This window comes from Mustelus asterias, chromosome 7 (genome assembly GCF_964213995.1).
Source record: "Mustelus asterias chromosome 7, sMusAst1.hap1.1, whole genome shotgun sequence".
Classification (NCBI taxonomy): domain Eukaryota; kingdom Metazoa; phylum Chordata; class Chondrichthyes; order Carcharhiniformes; family Triakidae; genus Mustelus; species Mustelus asterias.
The window spans coordinates 41409863-41421830 of NC_135807.1; the positions used below are offsets into that span (position 1 = coordinate 41409863).

The 11968-nt window shown below is 42.2% G+C and overlaps 1 protein-coding gene across 1 annotated transcript in view; it reads right to left on the bottom strand.

The window, feature by feature from the left end:
- The window catches only part of sdc2 (syndecan 2), a 106448-nt gene extending 99837 nt beyond the window's left edge, over positions 1 to 6611 (bottom strand). The window contains exons 1-2 of the mRNA XM_078215965.1: positions 6515 to 6611; positions 6065 to 6405 (exon numbers count right to left, since the gene is read on the bottom strand). Coding sequence (XP_078072091.1) covers positions 6065 to 6124 — 60 coding nt within the window. The 5' untranslated portion in view covers positions 6125 to 6405; positions 6515 to 6611. The remainder of the gene's footprint in view (positions 1 to 6064; positions 6406 to 6514) is intronic.
- Positions 6612 to 11968: the final 5357 nt, after the last annotated feature.

Sequence of the window (11968 nt, forward strand, 5' to 3'; positions counted from 1 at the left end):
GCAAAAGGAGAAGAGATGTGAAGAAAAACTTTCAGAGTGACTGGAATCTGGAACGAACTTCCCAAGAGGGTGCTGGAGGCAGATTTGATCATGATATTCAAAAGGGAATTGGATCACTATCTGAAAAGAATGCGACAGCAGTCACAAGTAGAATACTCCATCAGAGAGCCTGTGCAGACAGGGGCCAAGTGGCCTCTTTCTGCATTATTTTTGTGAAGACATGACAGTCTAAATGAGTTCCTCATGTTATAAAATTCAATAATTCCAGTTGCTTGAAAAAAAAAGGGGAAAGGGTTGGCTGATATCCAGGCAGATGCAGGCTGGACGATTTCTATAGTGTAATGCGCTACAATTCCTGTTTGTTCACCAACTCTTCTGGTGTTCTGCTTGAAAATTGGCTGCGTTTCAGTTAGTAACACCCTTCTCATCCGAGTCAGATGGTTCCAAGTTCAAGCTTATTGAGCACAAAAAAAATCAAGGCTGCCAATCCAGTACTGAGATCCTCTCTTTCATCTGCCTGCTTGTATGGATGTTAAAAAACCCACATTTTGAAGAGCAGGGGAGTTATGTTTTGGCCAATATTTATCCCTCAATCAACATCACAGATTGCCTGATAAACAGGTTGCCTATATTACAATAGTGGCCACACTTCAGAAGTACTTGACTGTCAGTAAAGCATTTTAAGATGCTCAGTGGTCATGAAAAGCAAGTCTGTTTTTCCTTTAATTATGGATCTTCACCTGCTTAATTTTACTTTAATCAGAATAAAGATGAGAGCAGGTATTCACATGTGGTGGGGGGACACCAGAAGCAAGCAGAAAAATGTGATGAGGGGAAGGAAATATGAAAATTACAGTTTTAAAAAAGCAATATTCTGAAGCAGCATGAACACATAGCATAGAAATCATAGAAACCCTACAGTGCAGAAGGAGGCCATTCGGCCCATCAAGTGTGCACCGACCACAATCCCACCCAGGCCCTACTCCCACATATTTATCCACTAATCCCTCTAACCTACGCATCTCAGGACTCTAAGGGGCAATTTTTAACCTGGCCAATCAACCTAACCTTCACATCTTTGGACTGTTTTAATCGGTTTAAAAAAGTGGACTTCCCTTAATCCTCACCCTTTGGGTAAATGTTTGAAATATTCCAATAAGTTCATTCAAACGATCAGAGTCTTTTGAGAATTCACGTCATTAGCAATTCAAACGTTGGGCAAGATGCTTGTAATTTACACATTTTGCCACTGCCCCCAAAAGAAACAAATCATCTCATTCAAAAACTTGCAGCATTTGTTGCAAGCATTCAGGCATCTAACACAGACACAAACCAACACCACGTTTGAAAGATTCTCCAAATCAAGCAGTTGATGGAATTGAATTCAGACTCTCTGTATCGAATTGCCAAATACTGAATGGACACATTCTCCCGAGAGATACCACACACACACCCAAATCTGGAAAGCCTAAACGCAGATTGGTAACTTGAGCCTTCGGGATGTGGTACTGCTAAGTTAACCTGCTAAAACTGCTCAACTTGGCTAAAGATGGTTTGTATTGTTTGTCCTATTAAGCTAGCCTTAGGGCATCCAAGAAAGGAAGATACTGCTCCCGAGGTTCCAGTGAATCAGACTCACTTACCAATACCTTTGGCTAGAGAGGATTTGCTTAGTTCAAGACTACCGAGTCTGCCACAAAGGGTTGACTTGATTCCAAAACCTCATTGCTAGTTATGCCACCAGATCTCCAAGATGCTCACTTACCCATAGTCACTAGTTGGCCAGACAACTAGCAATTGTAGATTTGAGCCTTCAATATGTAGACAAGAGGCCTTAACAAGTGAGATGGGAGCAACACAAGATTCATGTAGCTATTGGCATCATTTTCCTGATCCCACAACAACTTGCATCACATCCCATCAATTGGTAGATCCAGTTTTAAAAGCAGAGCTTCAACAGCAATTGTTTGCAATTTTGCAGCGAAATGATGGCTGGCATCAAGAACCTGGATATATGCAAACTAATTTTATATGCGGCTTCCAGGTAACAATCGCAAATCTCAATTTCAAAAACCAACCATAAGCTGGGCATCCATTTTCAATGTGATTGGATTTGTCACATGTATTAGTATATAGAGAATATTGTCTCTTGCGCACGAAACAGACAAAGCATACCGTACATGGGGAAGGAAAGGAGTGTGCAGAATGTAGTGTTACAGCCATAGCGAGGGTGTTGATCTTTCTCTACTAATGCAAGGTAAGTCCATTCAAAAGTCTGATGGCAGCAGGGAAAGCTGTTCTTGAGTAAGTTGGTATGTGACCTCAGACTTTTGTATCTTTTTCCCGACGGGAGAAGGTGGAAGAGAGAATGTTCGGGGTGCGTGGGGTCCTTAATTATGCTGGCTGCTTTTCCGAAGCAGCACGAAGTGTAGACAGAGTCAATAGGGAGGCTGGTTTGAGTGATGGACTGGGCTTCATTCACGATCTTTTGTAGTTTCTTGCAGTCTTGGACAGAGCAGGAGCCATACCAAGCTGTGATAACCAGAAAGAATGCTTTCTATGGTGCATCTGTAGGAGGCTGGAGAGAGTCGTAGCTGACATGCCAAATTTCCTTAGTCTCCTGAGAAAGTAGAGGTGTTGGTGGGCTTTTTAAAAAACTATAGTGTTGGCATGGAGGGACCAGGGCAGGTTGTTGTGATCTGGACACCTAAAAACTTGAAGCTCTCGACCCTTTCTACATCGACCTCATTGATGTAGTCAGGGGCACGCCCTCCACAATGCTTCCTGAAGTCGATGATAACCTCCTTCATTTTGTTGACTTTGGAGGGAGAGATTGTCATTGTACCAGTTCACTAGATTCTCGATCTCTTGCCTGTACTGTGTCTCGTCATTGTTTGAGATCCAACCCACAACGGTGGTGTCATCAGTAAACTTGAAAATCAAATCGAGGGGAATTTGGCCAGTCAGGTGTATAAGGAGTATTGTAGGGGGCTGAGGACACAGCCTTGGAGAGCACCAGTGTCAAGGTGTTGTTGTTGCCTCTCTTTGATTGCGGTCTAGGAAGTGTAGGATCCAGTTGCAGAGGGAGGAGCCGAGCCACAAGCCACAGAGTTTGGAGATGAGTCTTGTAGGAATAATGGTGTTAAAGGCAGAGCTGTAGTCTATGAATAGGAGTCTGACATGGGTGTCTTTGTTATCTAGGTGTGCCAGGGTTGAGTGTAGGGCTAGGAAGGTGACATCTGCTGTGGACCTGTTGCAGCGATAGACGAACTGTAGTGGATCCAGGCAGTCTGTGAGGTAGGAATGATTTGTGCCATGAACACAAAGCACATCACGATGGATGTCAGAGCCACTCGACGATAGTCATTAAGGCATGCTGCCTGGCTTTTCTTTGGTACCGGGACGATGGTCGTCTTCATGAAGCAGGTAGCAACCTCAGATTGGTGCAAGGAGAGGTTGAAGATGTCTGCGAATACCAACCCCCCCCCCGGATCCGAGTGCTTGTCCGGGTACCCCATCTGGGCCAGCTGCTTTCAGTGGGTTGACTTTTGAGAAGGCTGCTCTAATGTTGGTAATGGTGACCTCAGATGCAGGTTCGTCCGAGGCTTCCAGGATGGAGGGCGTGCTCTCAGACCTCTTGCTCAAAATGGGCATAGAATGTGGTGGAATGCAGCTTGCATCCTGCCAAATACCTTGTTATTCGAGAGATGGTCAACTCCAATAGCCCATACCAGATTTTATCACCACCAGCTGCTTACCAGTTTCAAGGTAAGGGGATTTGAAGGGTGCGAGACTGCCTTTCCTCATCCATGTTGTAATTACACAAATTTTGTTTGTCCTCCAGAACCACTGACTCAGCTGAAGTACTAACTACATGCATAAACGTTCCACCAAAACTGTCATAGCAATGCAAATATACACAAGGCATGATGCAAAAAATCAGCTTGTATAACAGCAAGAAATTTTATACAATTCTATTAAAGATTCTGCCAAAAAAGGTAGCAAGAACAATATTAAAATTACTGAAGAGTGCCAACAGCAATCAAAGCATGTTCTGTCTGACTTGTATCTTGACCAATTTCTGGTGGTCACTGACGCTTATTAGAATTTCATTTCAGTTTTTTTTTAATTTTACTGTTTTATATTAAATCTACTGCAGTGCTCCACTGGGAAATACATTCACAAGTCAGAACATAAATCTATTTACTTAATTTGAAACAAATTACAGATTTATTTTTGTACTTTTACATTTCCTGAGAATATTTATCTTAAAAATACCTTTAAATGGGACAGTGAACTGTAAAGTTTAATTAAAAATTCTTGTTTAATTTCTTTCAATGAAAATTACTCAAGAAAAATACACATTTAAAGAAAATACCCATTTTCAAATATGTTAGGCTTAATGTACTCCATTAGTTTCTAGAATATTTACAGGAATTTTGTTGCAAGTCATGTTTTAACAATGTGTCACGTAGCTTTGGGGGAAGAAAGAAATTGCTGGGGATACAAATATTCAGAGAATGGCAAAACAGGCTCGAGGGGCAAAATGGCCTACTCTAGCTCATATTTCTTAAGTTCTGAGGTTTTTTTTAAAGAAGTATTCTATTAGGTCATATAAAACTGGATGGATAATAATCCTGCAATAGCTAGGCACCGTTCTTATTCAGTAGAGGTTACAGATAAAAGCTAATGGAATAATCAATTTTATGTAACTGAGCAAATTGGGATGATTCATATAAAAAAGGTGCAATGGACTCTTAAGAGACTTTTGGAATTAAGTAGTTCCTGGAACAGCCTACTGCACAAATTACATTTAGATGCCTCCGGACTGGCTGTTAAGATGTTCATACTGCGTCAGGTCTATTTGTTGGTAAAACTACGAACGGTTTTCTTAAATCACAGGGACCACAAAAATTGTCATTACTGTGCGTGCATACAGGCGTAACTTTTATTTTACCAACGCAGGTGATACTCCGTCCAGAACAAAAATGCTTTCGCAGTTTAAATTTCCATTAAATTGTATTTATTCAACTCCCTTGATCCGATTTTTGGTGAATTCCTCCAATGTCCCTTCCATTCGGTGAACTTTTTTTTTAAAAAGAGCCAAACTGAACAAAATCCTTCACACCATGCAGAAAATTATTGGTGCAACAACTGGATTGCAGTAAGTTAACATTTTGTATGGCGTTGTACATTCCAGTTATCCTGCCTGTTATATAAAACTAGCCCGCTGGAGAACCTCAGACGCCATCTAAAGGATTTGCATAGATATCCCAACAAAATATCCCACCTGCACTTTTCACAAGCGCAAGGAACTTTCTCCCAACTTGGGTTTTTTTTAAAAAATACATAAAAATCCCTCTCCCTCTTTCCAGCTCTCCTTGCTTCCGGAGCTTATTATCCGGCTCGTTCCCCTCAACAGGTTGGTTTGTGCCTTGATCCTTTTCACAAGGCGACAAGGGGAATTAATTTACTGCAATCTGCTTCCCGCAACCCTCAGGCGAAATGGGGGGGGGGGGGGGGGGGGGGAGAATTGACTGATTGATGTTCACATTCCCGCATGTGTAAAAAGGAGCAGCTCCCCCCCCCCCCCAAAGCCGTAATATTAAATCCCCAATCCCTGTGTTTTCCCAATTCACCCCATCTCGCTCCAAACAGGAACAAAACGGGGGAAGGGGAGAAAAAAAATAAAAGCAAAAAAAAACTTTCCTGTATAACCCTCTTGCAACCTGAGAATGAAGCAGAAATAAAGCACGGACAAGATAGGTTTTATCTTTTGCCTTTATCCTAGTGTTTGATCTTACATTCGAGTCGATATCTGTTCCCCCCCCCCTGTCATTGAGCACTCTGAACTTTTAAATGTAAACATTTGAGGGGGGGGGGGGGGGAATCGCACTCCTGCGATGCCAACAGGCTTTTTCGCCTGGTTCACAAGTTTAGGTGTCTGAGGGAACAAGCGCCACACGGGTTTCAGTTAGACTGGACCTGGTCAATCTCCCTCACACATTTTAGAAAAGCAAATTAAACTTAAAAAACAAAAAGAGAGGTGGGGGAAGCGACTTACCAGCTCTCCGTTTGCCAGTGTGCAGAGTGTTAGAGTCAGGAGGAGCCAGGCGTTCTCCATCCTCTCGCCCCCCCCTTAGACTCCTGATCCGGCTGCTGCTGCTGTGCGGATGGCGGGGCTTCCAGCCCGGGGAGCTCGCGCCTGCCTCTGGAATGTCCCGGGGATCACACCGTGTTCTGTCCGCTTCTCGTGCCCGAGTCTGCAGCCTCCCACTCTGCAAACTCCCCAGCCAGCCAGCAAACACTCTATACCTCCTCCTCCTCCTCTTCCAAAGAATATTCTTCCGCGGACTTTATCCTCACGTTCTTCCCTTCAAATCCTCGCTCTCTCTCTCTTTCCCCCTAATTGAACGCAATGCAAATTTTCAGCATACAATCAAAACGCTTTAATCAATGCAAGCCAATGCAAAAACAGAGAACTCCCTCCTGGAGAGCTGGTAACACTTCTTACCTAAACCTCTTGAAATAACCTCTACGTTCGTGAGCTGCACGATTAAAGTGAGGAGGGTGCACTCATTGAGTGAAGCAGACGCGTGCGCAGCTCTGCTGTTGGGGTGAAGGGGGTGGCAGAAAGGATTTTGCTCGACAAAACCAATCGGGATGAAGCATTGCAGCGCCACCCAGATAGCCGAGCATGGAGGTGATTGCAGGTTTAAAGGGTTATCCTGTCCATTGTGCAAGATGTGTGCAAGGTAAAGAGAGAGAGAGAGACATAAGATGATGGAACAAACTAGAGGGACACTTCAGCTGTATAGGACTGAAGCTGGGGTCGCTTTGGAGAAGCAAGAGCTGTTTACGGAGTGCAACTTTTTGTATGTGGACAACCTTTAAAATAACTTTGCAACATTTGGAAGACCATTGTAAAATGTCTGAAACGTTTCCTTTACTGTATTGAAGCATCTCAGAATGTTACTTGATGTGTGTGAAGAGCTTGAATATTGTTGCTTTTTGTGTGATGGTCATTTTGGAATGTTTGTAATGTTCTCACAGATTTATGAATAAAGCGTATTTTTGGAAGTGAGCTGTTTACTGAAGTTTCCCATTTTTCTGTTGCACTTTACCTCCTATTCATCCATGGATTTTGGCTTATGTATGTGCAACATGATTTTTTTTCAGCGAAACTTCTTGTTTAGGTGAAGATTCAATGCCTGCAGAGAGAAACATATCCAAACATAACCCAATGTAAAACCCAACAAACCCCTGGGTTTATGGATCTGGAAATCCAACTGCACTGAAACCAGTGAGGTGTTTCTTTCACAAATGATATTGATGATCGAATTTGCCACAGACCCCATTATAAAAGTGGAGGCAATTTAAGTTTTGCTTAACCTTGAAAAAGGGCACGCACTGAGTGATTTCTTGAAAGACTGCACTTCATGGTTTGTACAGATTTTGAAATGTTTTCAAAGGACGCACGTCAAAAATAAAACTGATTTTGCAAAATAGTTACATGTTTGGCCAGCTGATTGCAACAGTGTGCGTGCTCCTAAAGGTCTATTTTTAGAGTTTTCACATTTAGTAAAGTTGCTTCTCTGTTACTTCATTAAGAATTGAACTTAGATTCAACAATAACAACTTTATATAGCATCATCAAAGTAGCAAAACATCCCAAGGGGCTTCACAAGGAAAGTTATGGACAAAAAATTGACAATGAGCCAGATATGGGACATTCGGATAGATGACTAAAAGCTTGGTCAAAGTGGGGACTTTTAAGGAGCATCATGAAGGAAGAAAGGGAGGGAGAGAGGCTTAGGCAGGCAATTCCAGAGTTCAGAGCCTCACAGTGGTTAGCACTGCTGCTTCACAGTGCCAGGGACCCAGGTTTAATTCCCAGTTTAGGTCGCTGTCTGCACATTCTCCCGTGTCTGCGTGGGTTTCCTCCAGGTGCTCCAGTTTCCTCCACAGTCCGAAAGACGTGCTGGTTAGATGCATTGGCCATGCTCAGTGTACCCGAACAGGCGCCGGAGTGTGGCGACTAGGGGATTTTCATCATAATGTCACTGCAGTGTTAATGTATGTCTACTTGTGACACTAATAAAAAAAGGCAACCAATTGAGCAATTAAGATTGGGTATGTGCATAAGAGGCTATATTTGTAAATTGAGACTATAACAATAGACGTGACATTTTTGCTACTAAACCTTCTGATGAAAGGTCATTGATCTAAATGGTAACTGTTTCTCTCTCCAGACCCATTGAGTAGTTCCAGCATTTTCTGTTTTTATTTCAGATTTCCAATATCCAAATTCTTGTGGTGAAGAAGCATTTAAGAATGATTACTGAAATCATTTTAGACCTCTAGGAATGTGCTCAAGGTAATAATATAATGCATATCAGTTTATGTGCTAGTTTTTATATCATGCACACATTACACAATTCAGCAACATTGTCTAAATGTCTTCATGCAGTGGCACTGCTTAATTAGTGTTCTAGACATAGTGGCAATATGCAGCACTGGCCTGCAGCACTTGCTCTTCCAGAGGATCTCTCTTCAAATACTAATTAGCTCTCCTTAGCTTCGAAAATCAGACAAGGGAAGTGTTAGGATCTGTTATAGGAAAACAATTTACTTTGGAATCTGGCTAATCCTGACTGTTAACAGGGAAACAAATGGAAAATATTGCACTCTGAAACATTGATATACCCTCACCTTTCGAAACACAAAAAATACCAAAATTGTAAGTTTAAAAAATGGTCTCCTTAATAACTGTCATTCACATTTAAAATAGCATAGAAACATTGAAGATAGGAGCAGCAGGAGGCCATTTGGCCCTTCGAGCCTGCCCCGCCATTCATCATGATCATGGCTGATCATCCAACTCAATAGCCTAGTCTTGCTTTTCCCCCATAACCTTTGGTCCCATTCACCCCAAATGCTATATCCAGCCACCTCTTGAATGCATTCAATGTTTTGACATCAACCACTTCCTGTGATAATGAATTCCACAGGCTCACCACTCTTTGGGTGAAGAAGTGTCTCCGCACTCCCATCTTAAATGGTCTACCCAGAATCCTCAGACTGTGACCCCTGGTCCTGGACTCCCCCACCATTGGGAACATTCTCCCTGCATCTATCCTGTCTAGACCTGTTAGAATATTTTAAGTCTCTATGAGATTCTTCCCTCATTCGTCTGAACTCCAGTGAAAACAATCCTAACCTAGTCAATCTCTCCTCATACATCAGTCCCGCCATCCCCGGAATAAGCCTGGTAAACCTTCACTGCACTCCCTCGAGAGTAAGTTACAACTTAACACTCAGCAATGAAACGTAAGAAATAGGAGAAGGCCATTAAGGCTTTGAGCCCGCTCCACCATTCAGTGAATTCATGGTTGATCTTCGACTTCAACACCATTTTCCTCTATTATGCCTGTATCCTTTTATGTTGTGAATATGTAGAAATCTATTGATCTCAGTTTTGAGCATGCTCAATGACTGAGCCTCCACAACCCTCTGGGACAGAAAATTCCAAGGATTCAACACTTTCTGAGTAAAAAATTCCTCCTCATCTCAGTCCGAAATGGCTTGCCCCTTATTCTGAGACAGTGTCCCCCTGGTTCTAAATTCGGCTAGGCAGATGGCAAGCAGCATTAATGAAAAAAACTGGATTGGGAACTGTCAAAGAGCATGCAATATAGATTGTTCTCTGCATTTGTTAAACAAATGCTATAGTTATGATAGTGCATTAGATGGTAGAATTACTAAGTAAAAGTAAAGTTTATTTATTAGTCATAAGTAATATCAACACCGCAATGAAGCTACTGTGAAATTCCCCTAGTCTCCACACTCTGGCACCTATTCAGGTCAATGCACCTAACCAGCACGTCTTTCAAAATGTGGGAGGAAACTGGAGCACACCCATGCAGACACGGGGAGAACGTGCAAACTCCACATAGACAGTGACAGGGAATCGAACCCGGGTCCCTTGCGCTGTGAGGCAGCAGTGCTAACCACTGTGCTACTGAGCCCCCCCTGTGCTGCTAATGCCTATCTACAATAAACTTTTAACATTTGCAAAACTTCTGTTGTTTAGAGAAAACAACAGTGAAAATTGATTGGAACTGCTCCTGGGTTTTGACAGTACTGCTGTGTTTGAGCTATGCTAACTGAGTTTGTACATTTCCAGCAGACTTGTCCACTTCCACTGTGATGCATTGCATATATTCGCTGCATTGGTGTCACGACTGAGGGCCTGATTTAAAAATTAATAAAGTGTACAACTTCCTAACCATTTTAAATTAAAACTATGAAATAAAGTCAGAAAACTATATCCTCAGTAGGTCTAGTAACAATTCCATGTGTCTTAAATTGGTTAATAGGTTATCACTATGAACATTGAGCTCAAGAGATTTGCAGAGCCAGATTCTGAAGTAATTGGATAAATGGCTTCAATTTTGATGGAAAGACAATGAAACACCTCAATGCAAAAATGTAACCAGAATTAGTAGGTTGTCTGGGTATTTTGCACTTGCTCTTTAGTTACATAAGAACATAAGAACTAGGAGCAGGAGTAGACCGTCTGGCCCTTTGTGCCTGCTCCGCCATTCAATAAGATCATGGCTGATCTTTTCGTGGACTCAGCTCCAATTACCCACCCGCTCACCATAACCATAACCCTTAATTCCTTTACTGTTCAAAAATTTATCTATCAAATAAATAGCTGACATGCTTGGTTGAAATTTAAAATGGAACATGACACATCTGTTTAGGAAACTTTGTGTACTTTAAACTTAGTGAGCCTGATTTTCGTCTCCCATTAAAGTCAGGAATAGCTGCTAAAGTTGTCAAAATTGAGGCTGTGGGATCACAAATCTGCATTTCCCCTGCAAAAAGTGCCCCACACAAACTTGCTATAAGCGGGGAAATGTTTGGGTTGTGATCACACATGCACATCCAGTAACATTAGTGTCACTTTTGACAAGCCTAAGAGAATTTTGTATTTAACGTCATATAGTATATTCATCAGATTAGACAGGAATATTTTTTAGTATATTATGAATGGTTATGCGTTTCATATACAACTTTATTAGATTCTTAGATGTCTATTTTTTCAAGTCCATTTCAAAGACTGTCCACTGCTGATGCATTGCCCCTGAGGTCTGTCCTTAAAGGATACTTGGTAACTGGCTATGGAAGATATCTGGGGCATGGAGGGGACATGAAGGAGCAAGGAGGGGTTTTGGAGTTTTGAAGGGGCATGGAGGGGCCTGGGGCATACAAGGGCACATGGGAGATATGAGGGGTTTGGGCATATGCGAGTGCCTGGAGGGGGAATCGAGGCGAGTGAGGGATGACGGGTGAAGGTTAAGGGGCATAAGAATGATATGGAGGGCTGGGCCAATGTCCAGAGCCGCTCAGTTCAAGGGCAATTAGGGATGGGCAACAAATGCTGGCCTTGCCAACAACACTTACATCTCATGAAACAATCAGAAACAAATCAAGCAAGAAATAGATTCAAATCCAAGTAACATAATGCAAAGAGTGAGCAAAATAGAGTTGGACTTTTTCTTCACAGAAGAAAATAAATGTCAATTTTGAATATCACCTCAGGGATATGCGAAAACACTTCACATATGATGAATTACATCAAAAAATTGTAATGCACACAATCAATATGTTACATTGTAATAGTAATCCAATATCATTTACAATGGATCACTTCAACCATTCTGAAAAATAGCACTTTAACAGTTGCTATACAACTGGGGTGGCACAGTGGCACAGTGATTAGCACTGCTGCCTCACAGCGCCAGGGACCTGGGCTTTGTCTGTGTGAGTCTGCACGTTTTCCCCATGTCTACATGGGTTTCCTCCGGGTGCTCCGGTTACCTCCCACAGTCTGAAAGATGTGCTGGTTAGGTGCATTAGCCATGCTAAATTCTCCCTCAGTGTACCTGAACAGGTGTCA